Source organism: Geotrypetes seraphini, chromosome 1, assembly GCF_902459505.1.
Source record: "Geotrypetes seraphini chromosome 1, aGeoSer1.1, whole genome shotgun sequence".
Taxonomy (NCBI): Eukaryota; Metazoa; Chordata; class Amphibia; order Gymnophiona; family Dermophiidae; genus Geotrypetes; species Geotrypetes seraphini.
In genome coordinates, this window is record NC_047084.1 from 78,850,668 (window position 1) to 78,874,444 (window position 23,777).

The window sequence follows — 23,777 nt, forward strand, 5'->3', positions numbered from 1 at the left end:
TATACTCGGAGAGAGCCCCCAGGAAAGAGACTTGGAAGTACTTGTAGACAAGTCAATGAAACTGCCCGCACAATACGTAGCGGTGGCGAAAAGGGCAAACAGAATGCTAGGAATGATTAAGAAGGGGATCACAAACAGATCTGAAAAGGTTATCATGCCATTATACTGTGCCATGGTACACCACCACCTTGAGTACTGCGTCCAACACTGGTCGCCGTACATGAAAAAGGACATAGTACTACTCGAAAGGGTCCAGAGAAGAGCGACAAAAATGATTAATGGACTGGGGGAGTTGCCGTACAATGAGAGGTGGTGTACAAATGAGTACGTACAATGAGTGGTACGTAAAATGAGTACAATGAGTGGTGTACAAAAATAGTGCAATTTTATTGCACTATTTGCACAAATTTGCACTAGTTTGCACAGTATTTCAATACCGCTGGGGCTACCAACTTTTTTCGCTCCTGCCAATTGATCTATTGTGGCAGGAGAAGAATAGGGACACGGAAGATATAGAAGGTCCCAACTTTCCCCCCAGCGAGTTTGAACACTGAATTATTGAACATTTGGTTAGAACACTTCATTTTCAAACAGTCGTTTGACTTGAAATAGAGCTGTGATTTAATTGTTAATAAATATTTTATTTTTTTGCCACAGATGCCTAAGCTACACCATTTCTTCATTTCAAGTTCTTCAGCATTATTATTTGAAACAACTGCATATGTGTTGTGTGAAGCTCCAAGTAAAGTGTTAGATAATTATCATTGTTCTGGAAGGACAATTCAGAAAGCATCAAAAAGTTCCTACCTCTTTGGCAATAGTAGTTATGAAGGCGGGTGGTCTTGCTGTGGCAATGAGTGAGAGAGCATGTCGTGCAGAGCGGGCAGAATCAGCTGCTGGACTCAGAGGCAGTCCCATTGTAATGCTAAACAGGGATCAGACAGGAAAAAAGAAAAGTAGTATTAAAAGTATAGAGTGAAAAGATTAGACACAGCTTATAATGTCAGTTCAAGGTCAATGGGATCACTCAAACAGTGAGAATATAATGGACTTCCAACAATGAGCAGTGATTAGGAGTCAGGGTGTTCCGGCATCAAATACAAAATCGAATAATTAACCATGAAGATTGAAAACAGTATGCATCTGTCCCAAGTGTTGAGAGCGTCTTGTTAACAAATTATGAATCACAAAGTTCACAGTAAGACAAATTATTTTCATTTCTAATCAAAAGAACACTACTGGATAAAGGCGGGCTAGAAATGACAATAAACTAAACTAAACTACTGTTGCATTCAATATGATTTTTTTTTTGACAACACATCAGTCCACTGAAGCCTGAACAAGACAGTTGCTGTTATACCAGGAATGAAGAGTTTTATACAAAGTAACTGCTCAAATGATGTTAAAATTTGCAGAGGATTTTTCCTAAATTAATATATAATAAAGCTAAAAACCCAATAGATACAAAAGCAGACTTCTTATAATTATGACAGGGGTTGCCATGCAAATGATCATCAGGAATTGGAAGAACTGGGACAGGCTAAATTTTTCCTTTTGGTGGGAAACTTTGTGTAAATATTATAGATATGAAAAAATGAATTCGGAAATATTGAGACATAATAAAATATTTAAAGCACATGGGGTCCATTAATGGAATTTGTTAAATCTGATTAATTGTATAAGCCTTTAATTCCTACGTGATTTTCACACGCATCCAGGGAGGGACGGGGGGGGGGATATATTTTGTATTATTATTTGATTTGATGTAAGTGCTGTTCAATGCATTTATTGTTTGTAAAATTTTTGCACTTTCTATTCGAATTGTAATCAATAAAGAATTTTTTTAAAAACTTTCCCAGATTGATACGAGATCTTAATGTTTTTTTTAAATAGAATTTTTCAAATTGTAACATATCCAAAAAGTTTATAAGAAAAACGGTAATCATTTCAATTGTACAAAGGAAAATAAAAAACAATTTAAAGAAATACCAACCAGCCTCCATCAATGGAGAAAAGTTACCTCCAATAGCTTAAAGAAATTAATGTAAGGAAAAAGATATTAGGATAAATCTTCCCAGCGAGATCTAAAAGTTTAATGAACGAATGATACAGTCGTATCTGGAGCTGCTATATAGAGGTCTAAGGTTCAGCAGTTATCTTAGGGCTCCTTTTACGAAGGCGTTAGGGCAGAATAGCGCGCGCTAAATTGCCACGCCTGCTAGCTGCTACCGCTTCCTTTTGAGCAGGTGGTAGATTTTCGGCTAGTGTGCGCTAATCCGGTGCATGCGCTAAAATGCTTAGCACACCTTTGTAAAAGGAGCCCTTAGTTTGTGTTAGTGGTATGCCAGCTATAGCAAAAGTGGTAGTCTAAATCAGTGTTCTTCAATCATAATCATACAATCAATGCTTACAGAAAACTATGTCTCTTTTAAACATGCAGAACACAGATCTTCACCCAGTTTAGAATAAGTAGCCACAATATAAAAATAGAAATAAAAATTAAACTGAACCCCCCAAGAAGCTAAACTCTTCATATATAGTGCAACACTAGAGAAAGAGAAAGCAATGTGTGACCCCTGTATTGTGCAAAATATAATAATGGCAGACTAACATATTCCAACAGAAGGCAAGGTAGCAATGGCAAATTTTATTAATGGGCAATGGGCAAATTTTATTAATGAAGAAAGCTTTTATTCCTAGTTATAGTCCCAACTAGGATCCATGTTTTGGTGTTTTCAAAACGTCTTCCTCAGGGGACACTCAGCCAAGCTGTATTGGCATCAGTCCTTTTCCCACAGCTCTGCCCTCAGCTGGTGTCTATGGAAAAATCAGGAATTCACCCCCATCGCTCTGGGACCTCCCTGAACTGATCTCAAACTGGAACTGATACACTCATGTCTGCCTGGGTCTCGCCACTGTGACTCAGACAGATATCAGTTCTAGTTTGAGATCAGTTCAGGGAGGTCCCTGAGCAAGGGAAGTGAATTTCTGATTTTTCCCTACACATCTGCTGAGGGCAGAGCTGTGGGAAAAGGACTGATGCCTATACAGCTAGGCCGAGTGTCCCCTATGGAAGGCGGTTTGATACCGCCAAAACATGGATCCTAGTTGGGACTATAACTAGAAATAAAAGCTTTCTTCATTAATAAAATTTGCCCATTGGTTGAATAGACATCTACCTTGCCTTCTATTGGATTGTTTGGACTTTTAAGGCACGGTGTTCTTCTCTTTGCTAGACTGACATATTCCAACTACTACATTACAAATTAACAAATGCAAATAAAACAAGAAAAAAAAGGGAAATGATACCATTTTATTGGACTAAATGCATTTTTCAATTAGCTTCAGAAGCCAAATCCTTCTTCCTCAGGTCAGGACAGTATACTGCTATTATGGTATCCTGACCTGAGGAAGGATGTTTTGGGGCTCCTTTTACAAAGCCGTGTTAGTGGTTTAACGCGCGAAATAGCGTGTGCTAAACTGCCGGCTGCGCTAGCCGCTACCGCCTCCTCTTGGGCAGGCGGTAGTTTTTCGGATAGCACAGGGGTTAGCGTGTGATAAAAAGTCATGTGCGCTAAAGCCGCTAACGCGGCTTCATAAAAGGAGCCCTTGGTCTCTAAAGTTAGTCAAAATAAATAAGATTAATCCAATAAAAAGACAACACCTTATTTCCATTTTCTAGATATTTTTAATTATTGTTTATTAACACACTTACCACACTACTTTATCTTAAACTAAAAATAAAATTATTTTGTCTACCTTTGTTGTTTGGCTATTTACTTTTTTCAATTGTTTTGGTACCAGTCTCTGGTTTCCAGCATGTCCACTTTCACTTTCCCTTTTCCATTATCTCTTTCCTCTCAGTTTCTCCCTCCCCTGTTTTATCCTGAATTTGTCTTCCCCAATTCTATACAGCATCTGCCCCCCCCTCTCTCTCCTCCTTCTATCCATATCTTCCTCTTGCCTTCCAGTGTCAGCAACCTCTTGTCTCTCCCCCACATCCATACAGCATCTGCTATGCCTTCTCTCTCCTTTCTATTTAGCATCTCCCCTTCCATCATTTCTCACCTTTGCCTCTTCGCCTCTTCATCTACCATCTTTCTCTCCCCTCTTCCATCCCGTATCTACCCTCTGTCTCCCCACCCTCTTCTATAAAGCAGCTGCTCCCTCCCTCCCTTTCCATCAGTATCTCCTAGTGTCTCCCTTTCTCTCTTTCCATCCAATGTCTTCCTCTAACACCCCCCCTTATCACATCTCCCTCCTGTCTCTCCTCTCTTCCATCCAGGCCTCTTTCTCCCTCTATCTTTACAGCTCCTTCCCCCTTCCCACCTCTTCTCTCTTCCTCTCACTTCCATCCTGCGTATCCCCTTTCACTTCCTCCTTCCATCATCTCCTATCTTTGTCTCTTCTTGACACCATCTGTCCCTCTTCCATCCAGGATCTGCCCTCTGTCTCCTCCATCCTCTTCTCTAAAGCATTCCTTTCTATCAGTATCTCCTAGTGTCTCCTCCCCCCTTTCATACAGCATCAGTCCCCTCTCTTTCCATCCAATGTCTTCCCCTCTCACTTCCTCCCCCTTTTATCACACCTCCCTCCTGTCTCTTCCCCACCTGTCACCCGGCTGCTGCTGCTTCTTGTGCCGTGTACCAAGAGCAGCAATTCTTCTCCTACCTCCCATGGCCAAACCAGTCACTGCTGCTGCTTCTTTAAATGAGCAGCAACACTGGCAAACACCTTATTTCACTCTCCTGTGGGGCCACAATTGCAGCCTCAATCCTCACAGCTGCCGGTCATGACCCTATGTTGTTTTCTTCTGGTTCCAGGTCACAACTAGCAGCTGATCTTATTGAGGCTGTAAGTGCAGCTGGCGGGAGAGCAAAGTAATCTGTTTTGTCGCTGCTGTTGCTAGTTTAGAGAAGCAGCATAAGCGACCAGGATGGCGGTAGGACGGAGTAGGGAAGTGCTGTTCCTGCTGTGCGTAGAAGTCCTACTGTGTGGGGTCTTCGAAAGAAGTACTTGGCCAAGCAGCTTAGAGGGAACATTGGTTAGGACCTAAAAGTAGTGAGCTGGATTAGAAATTGGGGTTAATGGACTTCACACAGAAGAAGTAAAGGTGAGTAGTGAAGTGCTGAGGTTGATTCTGTTTAATAGATTTGTAAATGACATAGCTGAAGGGTTAGAAGGTAAAGTTTGTCTTTTAGCAGATGATATTAAGATTTGCATCAAGAGGGAGTGGACAACATGAAATATGATCTGCAAAAGTTAGAATAATAGTCTAATGTTTGGCAGAGAGAATTTAATGCAAAGAAGTGCAGAGTTCATGGTTTATTAGGATTTTCTAGACTGTTTTATCTATCAAGAAAATCAAAGTGGTTTACATTGCAAGTAGAAAAAGAAGGGAACTCCAATAATTGATGCATTTTGGGAAGAGAAATCCAAGAGGGACATATGTGTTAGGAGGTGAGAAGCTACTACACACAGATAAGGAAAGGGACTTGGGGTGATCATGACTGAGGGTCTGAAGGCAATGAAATTGTGTGACAAGGGAGTGGTCATAGCCAAAAGGATGTTAGGCTGCAAGAGAAACACCAGTGACCATAACATGGTATGGCTCAACCTCAGGAAAGGCTTCTCTAAATCAAACACAGCGACGAGGGTCCTCAACTTTAGGGGCGCAGACTTCGACAATATGGGAGACTTTGTCCATCGAGAGCTGCATAACCATGCAGAAACCGACAATCCGGAAACTATGTGGTCAAATCTGAAATCCATACTGAACGAGGCAACTAACCGCTACATAAATACAGTAAGCAAACGCCGGAGAAACAAAAGACCACAATGGTTCAACAAGGAAATTTCGGAACTCATTAAAAAGAAAAAAGAAGCATTTATCACCTACAAACATCTTGGGAAGAGGGAGGCAAAAGAAGACTATCTGTTCAAATCTAAAGCTGTCAAAAAAGCAGTCAGAGAGGCTAAGCGCCAAACAGAAGAAGATCTAGCATGGAACATTAAAAAAGGGGATAAATCCTTTTTAAGGTACATTAGCGACAGGAAGAGAAACAAAGATGGGATAGAACGCCTCAGGCAATCAGACGGAAACTTTGCAGAATCTGATTCTACCAAGGCAGAACTACTAAACGAATACTTCTGCTCAGTATTCACCTGTGAAGCGCCGGGAGCTGGTCCACAACTACAGACAAAAGACAGCCAAAATGACCTGTTTCAGGATTTCGAGTTTACGCCCAGTAGCGTCTACTACGAACTTTCAAGACTCAAAGTAGACAAAGCCATGGGACCAGACAATCTACACCCCAGGGTGCTCAGAGAGCTGTGTGATGTTCTGGCTGAACCACTATCAGTGCTCTTCAATCTTTCCATGCGCACGGGAAGAGTACCCCTGGACTGGAAAACGGCTAACGTAATTTCACTACACAAAAAAGGCTGCAGAACAGAAACAGAAAATTACAGACCGGTGAGTCTCACATCCATAGTGTGCAAACTCATGGAAACACTGATCAAACAGAAACTCGACAAAATTTTAGACGAAGAAAATCTACGTGATCCACACCAACACGGATTTACCAGGGGAAGGTCCTGCCAATCAAATCTGATTGACTTCTTTGACTGGGTGACTAGTCATCTGGATGCCGGGGAGTCCCTGGATGTGATATATTTGGACTTCAGCAAAGCTTTTGATAGCATCCCACACCGTAGGCTGTTGAACAAACTAAAATCGATGGGATTAGGGGATACACTCACTACATGGGTTAAGGATTGGCTAAGCGGTAGACTTCAAAGGGTGATGGTAAACGGTATCCCCTCCAAAACGTCAGCCGTGACGAGTGGAGTACCACAGGGCTCCGTCTTAGGGCCGATTCTATTCCATTTATTCATAGGAGATATGACCCAAGGGCTCAGAGGAAAAGTATCACTGTTTGCCGATGACGCCAAACTATGCAACATAGTAGGTAAAAGCAGTGTGCCTGACAATATGACACAAGACCTACGACAGCTGGAACAGTGGTCGTCAACTTGGCAGTTAAGCTTCAATGCTAAAAAATGTAAAGTGATGCACCTAGGGAAAAAAAATCCACACAGAACTTATACACTAAATGGTGAAACCTTGACCAGGACCATGGTGGAACGTGATCTAGGAGTTATCATCAGTGATGATATGAAGGCTGCCAATCAAGTGGAAAAGGCTTCGTCCAAGGCAAGACAAATGTTGGGCTGTATCCGTAGGGGTTTTGTCAGCAGAAAACCTGAAGTCATAATGCCGCTGTACAGATCCATGGTAAGACCTCATCTGGAGTATTGTGTTCAATTCTGGAGACCACACTACCGGAAAGATGTGCTGAGAATTGAGTCGGTTCAGCGAACGGCTACCAAGATGGTCATGGGGCTCAGGGATCTCACGTATGAAGAAAGGCTGAAAAAACTGCGGATGTACTCACTGGAGGAACGAAGAGAGAGGGGAGACATGATTGAGACCTTTAAGTATATTACGGGACGTATAGAGGTGAAGGATGATATCTTCTGTCTTACAGGGTCCTCGGTCACCAGAGGGCACTCGCTGAAAGTTAAGGGAGGGAAATTTCATGGTGATGCCAGGAAATACTTCTTCACCGAAAGGGTGGTCGATCATTGGAACGAGCTACCTCAGCAAGTAATTGAGGCCAACAACGTGTCAGATTTTAAGAGAAAATGGGATATCCACGTGGGATCTCTAGGGGAGTAAAAGTCAGGGAGTGGGTCATTAGTATGGGCAGACTTGATGGGCCGCGGCCCTTTTCTGCCGTCAATTTCTATGTTTCTATGTTAACCAGCAGAAGGAGGTGATGATGCCCCTCTACAAGTCATTGGTGAGAACCCACTTGGAACATTGTGTTCAGTTTTGGAGGTCGTATGTATAAGACTTTGGTGAGACCTCATTTAGAATATTGTGTACAATTCTGGAGGCCGCACCTGCAAAAAGATATAATGGAAGGCTACTAAAATGGTGTGTAGTCTTCATCATAAGGCGTATGGGGACAGACTTAAGATCTTAATCTATACAATTTGGAGAAAAGGCGGGAGAGGGGAGATATGATAGAGATGTTTAAATCTCAAAATTTAACTGCAAAATATTACTCACCAGAGATGGGTAACACCCCCCCCCCCGATAACCATTTCACAACAAAGTGGAGAAAAAGCCTCAAAAATTTCAACGCAGCAGTAAACAATTTTAATACTGTTTAAAATTCAAAGCTGCTTGTGTACTATCACTGGCAAAAAAACTCCACCACCACTGAAATGTGATTATCAAAAGGGTAATATACCCATCACTGTGCACAGGAAAAGCAAAATCAAAAAGAGTTTTACTTAGCTTAGGACCATGGTCTGAAACGCCGTGCTGTACTGATAAAGAATGTCTGGCCAGACTGTCGATGAAAACACCACGGCACCATTTAGATGTATAGTCCAAAATCCATGCCCAATCCTTTGACAAGTGCCTTGTTTCGCCTCTCAAAGGGTTCCTCAAGGAATATGTCAGCTGGAAAACTTCACTCCTCTTCCGTGCACACCGCCACAAGAAACACCCGTTGCTAAAAAGAACTACAGGATCCGACTTCCAGGTTACTTTGTCATCACAGCAGCCAAAAAACCGGCTGCCATTCGTCCATACAACTGCCATTCATTCTTCAAACTGTCACTTATCCAAAAAATGCCACCCACTCCACCCGCTGATTAAGGCCATTAGGCCATATAGTATCCAAAAAGAAAATAACTTTGTCATCTGAAGCCCGTGTGTGATATTGCACAATTTTTCAACAAGAATTTGATGCAGCTAACAAAAGACTTTGTACAGCGTTTAACAGTAGGAATTGTGAAAGAGGTTAGAGAGATTGGTAGAGATAGATATACTGGCTAGAGTCCTCTTATCTTATGAGGAGAAGAGATGAAGTTAAGAGGTGATAGGCTCAGGAGTAATCTAAGGATATAATTTTTTACAGAAAGGGTGGTAGATGCACGGAACAGTCTCCCAGAACTTAAGAATGCCTTACTGGGTCAGACCAATGGTCCATCAAGCCCAGTAACTTGTTCTCACGGTAGCCAATTCTGGTCACTAGTATCTGGCCAAAACCCAAAGAGAAACAGCATTCCATGCTACCAATCCAGGCCAAGGAGTGGCTTGCCCCATGTCTTTCTCAATAACAGACTATAGACTTTTCCTCCAGGAAATTGTCCAGACCCTTCTTAAAACCAGCTACGCTATCTGCTCTTACCACAACCTCTGGCAATGTTTTCCAGGGCTTAATATTCTTTGAGTGAAAAATGATTTCCTCCTATTGGTTTTAAAATATTTCCCTGTAACTTCATCAAGTGTCCCCCTGGTCTTTGTAATTTTTGACAGAGTGAAAAATCGATCCACTTATACCCGTTTCACTCCACTCATGTTTTTGTAGATTTCAATCATATCATTACTCAGCCATCTCTTTTCCAAGCTGAAGAGCCCTAACCTTTTTAGATCATCCCCTTTTTCGTCTTGGACTGTGTCTGAGTTCAAGAAAGTGTGGGATAGGCACTTGGGATCTCTTAGAGAGAGGAAGAGATAATGGTTACTGCGGATGGGCCATTTGGCCTTTATCTGGCATCATGTTTCTATGTTTCTATAAAGTGTCTTCTGGCATTACAAAAAAGGAAATAAGACGCCTTCAGATAGTGCAGAATACAGCTATCAAGATTATCTATGGCACTAAGAAATATGATGTTTCACCTCTCCTGTTCAACGCACACTGGCTACCCATTGAACATAGAATTAGTTACAAAATCTTACTTTTAACTTTTACAACACGTTCAAACAATTAACCAGAGTTCATTGATAGACTCTTAATTCCTTACAGTCCCTCTAAATCGCATTGTTCAATGTCAAAGAATCTTCTTGTCGTACCATCACTAAAATCAATCAACACGTTGAGATCCAATAATTTTGCTGTCACTGCACCTTCTCTTTGCAATTTGCTGCCTAATTATTTATGCATCGAATATAAGAACATAAGCAATGCCTCTGCTGGGTCAGGCCTGGGGTCCATCGTGCCCAGCAGTCCGCTCACGCAGCGGCCCAACAGGTCCAGGACCTGTGCAGTAATCCTCTATCTATACCCCTCTATCCCCTTTTCCAGCAGGAAATTGTCTAATCCTTTCTTGAACCCCAGTACTGTACTCTGCCCTATTATGCCCTCTGGAAGCGCATTCTAGGTGTCCACCACACGTTGGGTAAAGAGGAACTTCCTAGCATTTGTTTTGAATCTGTCCTCTTTCAACTTTTCCGAATGCCCTCTTGTTCTTTTATTTTTCGAAAGTTTGAAGAATCTGTCCCTCTCTACTCTCTCTATGCCCTTCATGATTTTGTAAGTCTCTATCATATCCCCTCTAAGTCTCCTCTTCTCAAGGGAAAATAGTCCCAGTTTTTCCAATCTCTCAGCGTATGAAAGGTTTTCCAAACCTTTTATCAGACGTGTCGCTCTCCTCTGAAATCTCTCGAGTATCGCCATATCATTCTTCAGGTACGGCGACCAATATTGGACGCAGTACTCCAGATGCGGACGCACCATCGCCCGATACAACAGCAGGATAACTTCCTTCATTCTGGTTGTAATACCCTTCTTGATTATGCCTAGCATTCTATTTGCCTTCTTAGCGGCCACTGCGCACTGTGCCGTCGACTTCATTGTCATGTCCACCACTACCCCCCAGGTCCCTTTCCTGGGTACTCTCATTCAATAACATCCCTCCCATTGTATAGTTGTACCTCGGGTTTCTGTTTCCCACATGTAATACTTTACATTTCTCAACTTAGAACTTCATCTGCCATCTCGTCGCCCATTCCCCTAGTTTGTTCAAGTCCCTTTGCAATTCTTCGCAGTCCTCTTTAGTCCGAGCTCCACTAAATAGTTTGGTGTCGTCCGCAAATTTTATTATCTCACACTTCATCCCTGCTTCTAGATCATTTATGAATATATTACATAGCAGCGGACTGAGCACCGAGCCCTGCGGGACCCCACTCGTGACCCTCCTCCAGTCCGAGTAGTAGCTCTTCACTCCTACCCTCTGTTTCCTACCCGCCAACCAGTTTCTGATCCATCTATGTACGTCTCCTTGCACCCCATGGCTCTTCAGTTTCCAGAGTAGGCGCTCATGGGCACCTTGTCAAAGGCTTTTTGGAAATCTAGATAAATGATGTCTATGGGGTCTCCTTTGTCCATCTGTTTGTTAATTCCTTCGAAGAAGTGCAATAAGTTCGTTAGGCACGATCTCCCCTTGCAGAAACCATGTTGGCTGGTTATCAGAAGTTCGTTTCTTTCAAAATGTTCATCGATGTTTTCTTTTATCAGTGCTTCCGCCATTTTCCCGGGAACCGAGGTCAGACTCACCGGTCTGTAGTTTCCCAGGTTACCTTTTGATCCCTTTTTAAAGATGGGCGTAACGTTGGCTATCTTCCAGTCCTCCGGGATCATGCCTGTTTTCAGGGATAGATTGCAAATTTGCTGCAGTAGTTCCGCTATCTCCTCCTTTGGATGGATTCTATCCGGACCCGGGGATTTGTCAGTTTTTAGTTTTTCTATCTGCCTGCGTACATCTTCAAGGCTCACTTCCATGGATGTTGATTTCCATTTAAGAATTGCTCAGGTTCCGGTATGTTGGATGTGTCTTCGTTTGTAAATACAGACGAAAAGAACACGTTAAGTCTCTCTGCCACTTCTTTCTCCTCCTTCACCACTCCCTTCCTGTCTCCGTTGTCCAGCGGTCCCACCCCCTCCCTAGCCGGTTGCTTCCCTTTAACATATCTAAAGAACGGTTTGAAATTTCGTGCTTCCTTGGCTAGCCTCTCTTCATACTCTCTTTTGGCTTTTCGAACCACTCGGTGACATTCTTTTTGATACTTCCTGTGCTCTTTCCAGTTCCCCTCAGTTTTGTCCTTTTTCGAATCTGTATTAAATAAATTCAAATCAAAAATTTTAAATATTCTAATTCCAGGATGCTTTTGGACAATAGATGTCCTTTTAAGGACCAAAACTAGCTTTATAGCTTTTTACCCTTACCTATTTTTTTCCCTTTTACTGTGCTCTTTTCCTCAGGCAATACTGGACCTAGTACTTACCAATAGGGAAAGTATCACAGAGGTCTTGGTGGGTGAAACTTTGGCCTCCAGTGAACACAATATGATATGGTTCAATATCAGGAAAGGTTTCACGAAATCCACCACAATGACCAAGGTTCTCAAATTCAAGGACACAAACTTCCAAGACATGGGAGACTTCGTTCACCAGGCGCTACAAAACCAAGCAGGCACCAACAGCGTGGAAGAAATGTGGTCAACTTTGAAAGCCACCATACAGGAAGCAACAAACCGCTATGTTAAATCAGTAAGCAAACGGAGTAGGAACAACAAGCCACAGTGGTTCTCTACAGAGATCTCAGACCTCATCAAAGAGAAGAAAAAAGCATTCATCTCTTACAAACAATCAGGGACACAGGACTCTAGAGTAGAATATCTGGCCAAGTCAAGGGCCGTCAAAGCAGCAGTTAGGGAGGCCAAATTCCGCATGGAGGAGTCTCTAGCAAAGAACATCCAGAAAGGAGATAAATCTTTCTTCAGGTATATCAGTGACAGAAATAAGAACTCGGGCGAGATAGTAAGTCTCAGAAAACCAGACGGAGACTATGTAGAAACGGACTCGGAAAAAGCCCAACTGTTAAATGAATACTTCTGCTCAGTCTTCACCCGCGAGGCGCCGGGAATCGGCCCTCAGCCACAGACAAGGGTTAAATCAGTTGACCCGTTTAGTAATTTCAAGTTTACACCCAGCAGCGTCTACTGCGAGCTGTCAAAAATCAAGGTCAACAAGGCAATGGGGCCTGACAACCTACACCCTAGGGTGCTCAGGGAGTTGGGTGATGTCCTAGCGGAACCGCTATCCGCGCTCTTCAATCTCTCCCTTAGTACAGGTAACGTCCCGATGGACTGGAAGACAGCTAACGTCATTCCACTCCACAAGAAAGGCTCCAGGATGGAGATGGCAAATTACAGACCAGTGAGTCTCACATCAATAGTGAGCAAACTAATGGAAACCCTAATCAAACGCCAATTGGATAGGATCATGGACGAGGAGAATCTATGGGATCCCCGCCAACATGGATTTACTAAGGGGAGATCCTGCCAATCCAACCCGATCAGCTTCTTTGACTGGGTGACGAGGAAGCTGGATGTTGGTGAGTCCCTGGACATCGTCTACCTGGATTTCAGCAAAGCATTTGATAGCGTACCACACCGCAGGTTGCTGAGCAAGATGAGTTCTTTAGGTTTGGGCGACACATTGACCAATTGGGTTGGGAACTGGCTTGGAGGTAGGCTTCAGAGGGTAGTGGTGAATGGCACCCCCTCCGAAATGTCAGAGGTGATAAGTGGAGTGCCACAGGGCTCCGTCCTGGGCCCGATCTTGTTCAACATCTACATAAGAGACTTGACAGAAGGGTTCTGAGGTAGAATAACATTATTCGCCGATGATGCCAAACTAAGCAATGTAGTGAGCAAAAGCACAACAGACAAAAATTCAATGGCAGACGATATGATGCATGACCTACTTCTACTGGAGCACTGGTTTAGGTCCTGGCAACTCAGTTTCAATGCCAAAAAATGCAAAGTCATGCACCTGGGAAGCCGAAATCCATGCAGGATTTACACCCTAAATGGCGAGATCTTGACAAAAACTGAAGCAGAAAGAGACTTAGGGGTGATTGTCAGGGAAGACATGAAGTCTGCAAATCAAGTAGAGCAAGCTTCATCCAAAGCAAGGCAAATCATAGGTTGCATACGCAGGAGTTTCGTCAGCCATAAACCTGAAGTCATTATACCACTGTATAGATCCATGGTGATACCGCAACTGGAGTACTGTGTGCAATTTTGGAGGCCACATTACCGCAAGGATGTGCTGAGACTGGAATCGGTCCAGAGAATGGCCACCAGGATGGTTCGGGACTCAAGGAGCTCCCATACGAGGAGCGGTTAGGGAAGTTGCAGCTCTACTCACTCGAGGAACGTAGAGAGAGGGGAGATATGATCGAGACATTCAAGTACCTCACAGGTCGCATCGAGGTGGAAGAGGATATCTTCTTTTTCAAGGGTCCCGCGGCAACAAGGGGGCATCAGTGGAAAATCAGGGGCGGGAAACTGCACGGTGACACTAGGAAGTTCTTCTTCACCGAAAGGGTGGTTGATCGCTGGAATAGTCTTCCACTTCAGGTTATTGAGGCCAGCAGCATGCCAGATTTTAAGGCCAGATGGGACAGACATGTGGGATCTATCCGCAAAGATAGATAGGGAGGGTCATTGGAGTGGGCAGACTTGATGGGCCGTGGCCCTTATCTGCCGTCTATTTCTATGTTTCTATGACAGCGTTTTTGGGTGAGTCTTTTTATCCAGGTTCTAGTTTCTCTTATGGAGACTGGTGAGAATTCTGTCCAGTTTCTGTCTGCTAGAATTCCCTTTATTTCATCAGCATTTCTACTGGTACTTCCACACTGTTCTTAAGGAAGTGGGTGAATTGTTTTCCTTACCGTTCTAATTTTCTCTTAAAAGTAGTGCACTAATTCTGATGCATTTGGTTGTTTTGTTTTGGGGGTCATCGGTTATGTCTTTCGTATCTATGAGCGAGTTAAATATTCTGAAAAGGCTTTTAGGGGTGTTTTTAGATTTCTCTATTTGTTCTTCAAAGTACTGTTCCTTTGCTTGTCTGTCGATTCTTTACATTGTTTTACTTCCTTCCTTCAATTGATGTAGTGCACTTGATTTTGGCTTTTCCTCCAAGCTCTTTCCATTCTCTGTATTTTTTTCTTTAGCGTTAGTAATGAGTTTGAGTACCAGGGATTGTTTCTTGCCTTTATTTAGACTGTTCTGAGAGGAGCAATGTCTTCTAGGATGGATACGGTGAGGCTCTGCCAGGAGTTGATGGTTATCTCAAGATCTGTGTCCAGTGGTTGCAGTTGAGCTGTAAGCACATTCCAGAATTTTACTGCTGATGTTTTGCCTCGTTTTGATACTTTTAGTGTCTCTTTGGTTGCTTGTATACCAGGCTTGGGTAGCTTGAGGAAGAAGTTTAGCAGGTGATGGTCTGTCCATGTAACTGGCTCCCAGTTGGTATGTTCCACAAAGGAAGTTGGAAGGTCATTGGATATGTATGTTATTAGGTCTAGGCTGTGTCCGTTTTTGTGGGTAGGAACAGGTGGTAAGGTATTGAGGCCTAATTGAAGAAGCTGCTCACTGAAAGATTGTGTTTTAGGATCTTCTCACATTTCTAGGTGGAGATTCAGGTCTCCTAGTATGATTAGATTGGGGTAAGTTGAGGTGCAGTGGGTGATCAAGTTGATTAGTTTGTCTTCTACTGTCGTCCAATTTCCAGGCGGTTGGTATATGAGGAGGATTTCTACACCAGTTTTCCCCTCAGGATTTTTCAGTACATTTTGGCTTGTGCCTTAGGTTAGGGGTAGGCAATTCCGGTCCTTGAGAGCCAGAGCCAGGTCAGGTTTTCAGGATATCCAAAATAAATATGCATGAGATAGATTTGCATCTCAAGGAGGCAGTGCATACAAATCCATCTCATACATATTCATTGTGGATATCCCGAAAACCTGACCTGGCTCTGGCTCTCGAGGACCAGAATTGTCTACCCCTGTCTTAGGTGATGCAGCCCTTATATGGCATTGCATTGTAGAGCATTGGGGGGGGGGCACAGTGATTCTCCCACGCCGGCCCGACTCATGTTGGTCCCCGACGTCAATGGTGGAGGGGACACCACCAGTCTGGAGCTCCAGAAGGTAGGAGCAGCTGGAGATCTTTAAAGTTTTTTAAATTTGGCACCTGGGTTGTGGAGTGTTGGGGGCAGAGCGATTCTCGCACTCCAACCTGATTCGCTCTGGTCCCTGACACTGATGGTGGAGGGAGATGCCACTGGTCTGGAGCCCCCAGGAAAGCACTAAGGAACAAACTGGCTAGCACCACTTCCTTGGGTCTTTTAACATTGCCTTAAAGGAATGATATCATGAATAGGTAGAGCCTTAACCTGGCTCACACATTTGAGTTGAAACAATACACACACTCTGCAAGCGCACTGCTGCTAGTGCAATGAATTCCTCAACTGCAAGCTGAATCAAGGGTAAGAATCTGTGTAACTCACAAAAATAAGAGCTTGTATGATCTCAAGCAAATTCCCGTGTTATCACTTTTCTAACCATCCCCCTTATCCCAAGGCAAGAGTAAGGGCTAGCCTGGCCAATCAATACTCCCCATCTCCCTGCCAGTAACACCTCACACAATGTATCTAAATTGAAATGAGGGGACAAGAGAGCACAGACCTACTTCCAACCCCGTAAACTTCAAAACACCAAGAACACTGGGAAATAACCTGGTTGCATGTATAGATGATCAGACCATATGGGACTTTACCCTTTTCTTGGGGCAGGGGTTATTTTGGTTACTTGGATCCTTATTCCACTAAGGGGTGAGGGATAGTCAGGGGGTAGGATTCCAGGCCATGACAGATGCTACTTTTCATGTTCCACTGGGACTGGCTGTGGTGATTATGTCACTAGTAGAAGTAGCACTCACACATGATTAAGTTTTAATACTGGATTAAATAAAGGCTTTACTCTATTTAGTGAACTGAGTGTTAAATCTACAAATACAGTAATGCCTGCATTCATATCAGCCACTAATGCATGATGTTTTACATTTATAGACCACTTTCAGACTATTACCCAATTAACTTCTACTTTCTTATTTTTCATATAATCCTTGAAACTTAGAAATTGCCCTTTTCCTAAAGTGTGTTCCTACAACTCACTCTAAAGCCTCCCTTCTATTTCTCTTTATTACTCATTTGATTTGGTATGTCCACACTACCAATTAATTTTTTTTTTCTCCTGGTCTTGGTTAAGAAAGAATTTTCCTGAAAAGAAACAGGCTTCCTGTTAATTCATTAACATCACCCAGCAGTGGTAAGTATAAGCAGAGATTAACCCCCTCCTACGGCTGGGCCAGCTGGTCTGCATGTTCTCTTTTAGAGGAAAACTGTATGTGATAGAGCAAGCACATTGCACCGAAGCCACAGACCAAAACAAAGGGATTCAAGGCTAGCATTTCAGAGTCACTGGGTACCACCTTAACTGGGGTTGCACAGCAGAATGTTTTCTCTCTCACTAGATTGGGAGAATTCTTTTTAGATCATTGCCATTTTGTTAATAGGTATTTCCAGCAAATCTGGAGAAACAAAAATAAATGCTATAAAATTGGAAGCACACATTCACTAATTTCTTATTAGATGAACATTGTTTTGCACAGAATGTAGAGATCAGAATTGAAACATCCAGGTCAGGATGTGTTCAGTTTCGATGCAGGGCCCTTTCTAAAATACTCGCAAGTGCATGTATATATGCCATCACCTGTGGCATGCGGTGACATTAATGACATTAACAGTAGGGGATTCAGTAAATGAGTCAAAAACAAGAGGTGATCAGTGGCACCAGTATAGTACATCCTGCCCCTCCAAAAACAACAAGAGGGGCTCAGCAGCTCTAACATACCATCCACACCCAGAAAAACAATGAGGGGCTCACCATTCCTAAAATAACAATTCCCATTACTCATGAAGATAAGAGAAGATCAGTAATCCCAACATAATGCTTTCCACCCTCACAAAAAACACTATTTGTATCCCATCCTAATCCTCTATTCCCCTGCACACTGCCCAATTGCTTTCTCCTCCTCTGTTCACTCCTTGTGCTTCCTGCTGCTCTTATCTTCCAGCACTTCACCTTACACTCCCTTCTTTGGTCTATTGCACAGAAATATTAAAGAAAAGACAATTTAAACATGAATGTGTAATGAGTGTGACTGGGCAGACTGGAAGGACCATTCCGGTCTTTATCTGCTATCATTTACTATATAACATGGAAATGATGATTTAGAAACTCCCACATGTTAAGTGGTACCACTTTCACCTGCACTTCCTCATTTTATAAATCTACATTTGTAAATACCACCAATTAAATAGGAAGCTACACATTTAATTTGGCTTAATTTTGGATGTGGACAAAATCTACATGGGGGTCAAGGGAAATGACTTCCTTAATCCCTCATGTAAAACCCTGGCTAAAATAAGTGCTTTTAAAAAAATCTATATGTGCCTATGAGTAGCTATGAATCTCAATGTGGGAATTTCCCCAATACATGTATGTTCTTTTGTATAACAGGGAACACAGGTGTAGATTTTAGCCCACCCAAACTAGACCCCTTGAAACTTCTAACAGATAAGGATAATCACATGTAAATACAGGTCTCTCTCAATATTCACAAGTGTTTGGAGTACAGCCCTCACAAATACCATAAATTTGCAAATACTGTTCCCTCCATATTTGCTGGTATAGATTAATTTAAGATACAAGCTCTTTACTGTAGTTTCCAAACTACAGTACTCTACTTGCAAAGTCAATTTAAGTACAGTAACTTGAATCTTTATATTGGTCACATGCACAAACAAGAATCAGGTGGCTGTTTAAAGTTTAATTTATCATTTACTGTACTACTGAAGTTGTCAATGGCAATAATTTTTTTATCTTAACTTTTTTCCTCAGTGTATAAAAAAGTATGAAATACAGTACTATATAGTATAAACAAGTTCTTGTATTGTATTATAGAACCGAACATGTATACACATAGAATCCCATTAAATCATGGAAAATTCTCTAATATACAAAATATCAGGGCACAGAAAGAACTAAAAAGCACTTCTTTGCTTTTGTTAAACACAGGTTCATATACAGTATTCATATAATTTTTAATAATGTTGAAAATAATACTGTAACACATACTGATCACTTATTCAGGTAGTGTCTTCATTCTTGTCCTCTTGAACATGTTCCGCATGTGGTGCAGGAAGAGGAGGAGAGGACGAAGGGGGTGCCTGATGTCGTAAGGTGGATGGAGAGGCAGGGACTTTTGGTATCTTCTGGAAATACATTGTAATTTCAGTCTGGCTCTTCTGCTAATTCATTTCTTTATATATATTCATGTATGTAGACATTGCTACTTCTGCTAACTCCTTCACCTTCAAGGCATGTCCCATGGATGGGTCGATGTCATAAAAATAGTCCATATATTAGATCACCAAACACAAGTGTGGAAGGATCATATAATACACAAACTACCCCCTTCTACTCAAACACACTCCAAAGAAAACAGAGAATAAAGTGGAAGCAAATAATCAACTTTCTGTCAATGCAGAGGCTTTACAAACATCTAAGCCAACTAATGTGATAGATTACAAAGGAAAAAGCCTCAGAGCCCCTCCCACAAACACCGTAATGAGTGAAACATAAGTGGGAAAATGTTTCAGGGGTAAAACTCATCATAGGCATAAAAAACCTTATACATTGGCAGATGTTATAAGCCTTAGGCAATGCAGGAAGAACAAGCGCTTTCAGCTGCTAATTACTTCATTTCAAATAATCATGAAGAGAAAAAAAAAAAATGAAGTGGTACTTATCTCACATGAAGGTAGGTTTGTAGAGCAAGTATCACATCGACGCGATGCCCAGCATTTCGCCAGAAACGGCTGCTTCAGGATGTGCTGGCTCCCAACCACTTGTAACTTCTCTGCTTCTGAGTGGCCTCCCAAACCTCTTCCTGCATTGCCTAAGGCTTATAACATCTCTCAATGTATAAGGTTTTTTATGCCTATGATGAGTTTTACCCCTGAAATATTTTCCCACTTATGTTTCATTCATTACGATATTTGTGGGAGGGGCTCTAAGGCTTTTTCCTTTGTAATCTCTCACATTAGTTGGCTTAGATGTTTGTAAAGCCTCTGCATTGACAGAAAGCTGATTATTTGCTTCCACTTTATTCTCTGTTTTCTTTGGAGTGCGTTTGAGTAGAAGGGGGTAGTTTTTGTGTGTAAAAATAGTCCATGACAACCTTGAACCTACATAGACCCTCTGCAATATTATCCAATATAAACTTGACTTCTGGCACTTCTTTTTCTTCTCCATCATCCTCTTCATCAGGTACCATCTCTCCTTCGGCAACAGTCAAGTCATTAGGTCATCTTTTGTTAATTCATCAGCTCTGGTGTCTATTAAATCTTGAATATCTCCCAGATCCATATCTTGAAAGCCTTCCCGAACCACCTTCTCTGCCAAGTACACAATGTATTTCATAATTTCTTTGACTGGCTCTTTTGGTAATGACACATTCAAGCCAAAGATTCTTCCAGCACAAGGTCAGACTTTGGCTTAACAGATTTCATTGCTCTTTCAATGACATTGATGGCATTGGCGATAGTGAAGTCCTTCCATGTTTTCATGATGCTCTTCATTTATATGCTTTGCATCTCATTACTACTCAACTCACGGCAACTTAAATATCACCATGGTATTTTGAATCAAACAACGTTAGGGCCATTTAAGTCATTTTAAGGCCGAAATAATGTGACTTAAGGCCCTAATGTTGCTTGATGAATTCCCAAAATCAACTTCTTTCATTATGAGGATCTTCCTAATTTACCCCCCCCTCATTTTTACTAAGCTACAGTAGAGGTTTCTATTGTGGTTCAGAGCGCTAAATGCTCCAATGTTGCTCCGGCACTCATAGAATTCCTATGAGCGCTAGAGCAGCGTTGACGCATTTAGCGCTCTGGACCGTGGTAGAAATCTCTATCTCGGCTTAGTACAATGTGTGTGGGGAGGATATATTTTTTAATGTACATGAAATTCTATTTTCTGAAGTTTTTCTCCCATTTTTGTAACAGACATATGAAAACTGATACCATAAAGATTGTAATTATTTTACTCAGTATCTATATTCTCTGAGTGAACTCTCTTTTCTATGTGACACTTTGAAGCTGGTGGACCTCTTGCGTCTCTTAAATCCGTCTGTCGAGGACTACACTCACATTTCAAAGGCCCATGGCTCGATGTCTCGGAGAGACTCACAGTCTTTGTTTTCACATCTTCTCACTGCTACTATTGGCCCCATCATGGTTTCTGACCACTTCTTATTTTGAGTTTAGGAAAACATTAAAGACCCTAGTATTCAGTGGCGTACCAAGACGGGGGCGGGGGTCCACCCTAGGTACAAGGCCCGAGGGGGTGTTCAGCTGGCCACTTACCGGGGAATAGGCTGCCGCCGGGGAAAGAAAGAAGCCGGCGCCGAATTCTCCCTCCCTGCTGCTTCTCTTCCCTGAGCCAAGCAACTCTAGCCGTCCAACGTCAATTCTGACATCGGAGAGGACGTTCTGGGCCAGCCAATCGCTGCCTGGCTGGCCCAGAACGTCCTCTCCGACGTTAGAATTGAAGTCGGGCAGCCAGAGTTGGTCGGCCCGCGGGAAAAGAAGGAGGGCGAATTTGGCGCCGGCCTGTTTCCGATGGCCAATGGCAGCCTTTCCCCGGCGGTGGTAGCAGCATGGTGGTGGTAGCGGTGGTGGCATGGGGGAGGGACGGGAAAAAGAAAGAAAGGGGGGGGGGGGAGCCAGGGAGCCAGAAAGAAAGCAAGGGGGGGACAGGGATCCAGAAAGAAAGAAAGGGGGCAGGGTGAAAGAAAGAAAAAAATGGGGCATGGGGAAAGAGAGAGAAAGACAGACATACAGAAAAAAAGGGGGCATGGAGAGAGAGAGAAAGAAAGAAGGTGGCAGGGTGAAACAAAGAAAAAGTTTGGGGAGGGAATGAAGTCTGGATGAGAGGAGGCGTACAGGAGGCTGAAAGAAGGGAAGAAATATTGGATGCACAGTCAGAAGAATAAAGTGCAACCAGAGACTGATGAAATTACCAAACATAAAGATAGGAAAAATGATTTTATTTTCAATTTAGTGATCAAAATGTGTCCGTTTTGAGAATAATAATAATAATAATAATTTTATTCTTGTATACCACCATACCCGTAAAGTTCTAGGCGGTTTACATCCATTAATTAAGGTCCGTGATAACACACGGATTTACAAAATTTTGACAAAGATACAGGCAATGAAGTGGGGGGGGGGAACTCTTTGAAGAGATTAGGTCGAGGTAACGGTAATACAGGAGGACGGGTTGAAGATATGATATAGCGAGAGGGAGAGAGGGACAGCCGAAGGGGCGGGGTAGAGAGGGAAAGGGGAGAAAATAGGGGGCAAGGGGGATTAAAAGGCCTGTTCACGGAAAAGGTGCGTTTTGAGAAGTTTTCTGAAGCTAAGGTAAGAGGGGGCCTCGAGTATCATTTGGGCAAGCCAAGGGTTCAGCTTAGCTGCCTGGTAAGCAAAGGTTTTGTCGAGAAATCTTTTGAAATGCCATAATTTTAGGGATGGGAAGACAAACAGCTGTATTCTGCGGGATTTCTTGTTGGTGTGGTTCAGAGTGAAATGGTGATTGAGGTATCTAGGTAATAGGCCAAAAACAGTTTTGTAACAGAAGCAGGCGAACTTGAATAGGACTCTGGATTCGAAGGGGAGCCAATGCAGTTGGTGGTAGAAAGGTGTGATGTGGTCCCATTTGTTCAGGCCGAATATGAGGCGGACGGCAGTGTTCTGGATCAATTTTAGTCTCCTAAGGGTTTTCTTTGTGGAGCTCAGATAAATGACATTGCAATAGTCTAGTAGAATTTATATATGCTGTCTATATTTTGCACTATGGGCCCCTTTTACTAAACTGCAATAGCAGTTTTTAGCGCTAGGAGCGTCGAGAGCAGCGTGGGGCATTCAGCGCAGCTCCCTGCGCTAAAAAACGCTATCGCGGTTTAATAAAAAGGGAGGGGGTATATTTGTCTATTTTTGTATAGTTGTTACTGAGGTGACATTGCATAAAGTCATCTGCCTTGACCTCTGAAAACCCTTGGAATATAAATGATAATTTTCTCTGCGTACAATGTGCTTTGTGTTTTTAAAATTTTATTGTTGGTAGGTCATTTTGACTTGGCCACAAAGGTAACGGGGAGGGAGGGAGGGGAGCTGCTGAAAGACATCTAGTAATCCTTGCAGGCTTGACTGCAGGGAATTATTTTTGTAAAATCATGTTTTGTTATGTGACTAGCATTATTTAGACTTTAATTTCTATGAATGAATAGAATGAAAATGATATAAAATTACTTGCTTGTTTTTATGTGCGTGCACTGAAGGAAAGTGGAGAGAGAGTGGGCTGAGGACGCTGAAGGGAAATGGGGAAGAGAGAGTGGGGAGAAGACGCTGATTTATAAATTGACAATTGTACAGAATATTGTTTCTTTTTATACTTTAATATAATGAGTTCAATATAAAACAATTCAAGGCTTGTGTGGATGGAATCAGGTGGTTTGTGGGGATGAGGACCGAGCTTACTTTGATAAAGCGACCCACCCTATATGTTTTTTCCCCTTTCCCACTGTCTCCATTTCTTCTCCAACATGTAACTTTCCCCCTCCCTTCCCTTTTACCCTCACTTTCAAGTCTGTCCAGTCGATGTTATTTATGTTCACCTAATTATTTTTTTTAAATGCTTAACATTTTATCTTACTTTTATCTCTTTTTAGATTTATTGTAAACCGTCCAGATATTTTTTGATGGTCGGTATATTAAAAACCAATAAACTTGAAACTTGAAACTTAAACTTGAAACTTACGGGAATTAGTCCAATAAAATGGTATTTTCATATTTCTCATTATTGTTTTTTTTTTTATTTGTTAATTTGTAAAGTGGTGATTGTTATGTATCAGTTTTTCAAATTTACATCTACTG

General features: G+C 42.3%; 1 protein-coding gene across 4 annotated transcripts in view; it reads right to left on the minus strand.

Annotated features, from left to right (window-relative positions):
* The window catches only part of WDR7 (WD repeat domain 7), a 606,257-nt gene that overhangs the window by 130,002 nt on the left and 452,478 nt on the right, over positions 1-23,777 (minus strand). For all 4 annotated transcript variants that reach the window (XM_033933907.1, XM_033933932.1, XM_033933915.1 and 1 more), the window contains one exon: positions 808-925. In XM_033933907.1, the coding sequence (XP_033789798.1) occupies positions 808-925 (118 nt within the window). The remainder of the gene's footprint in view (positions 1-807; positions 926-23,777) is intronic.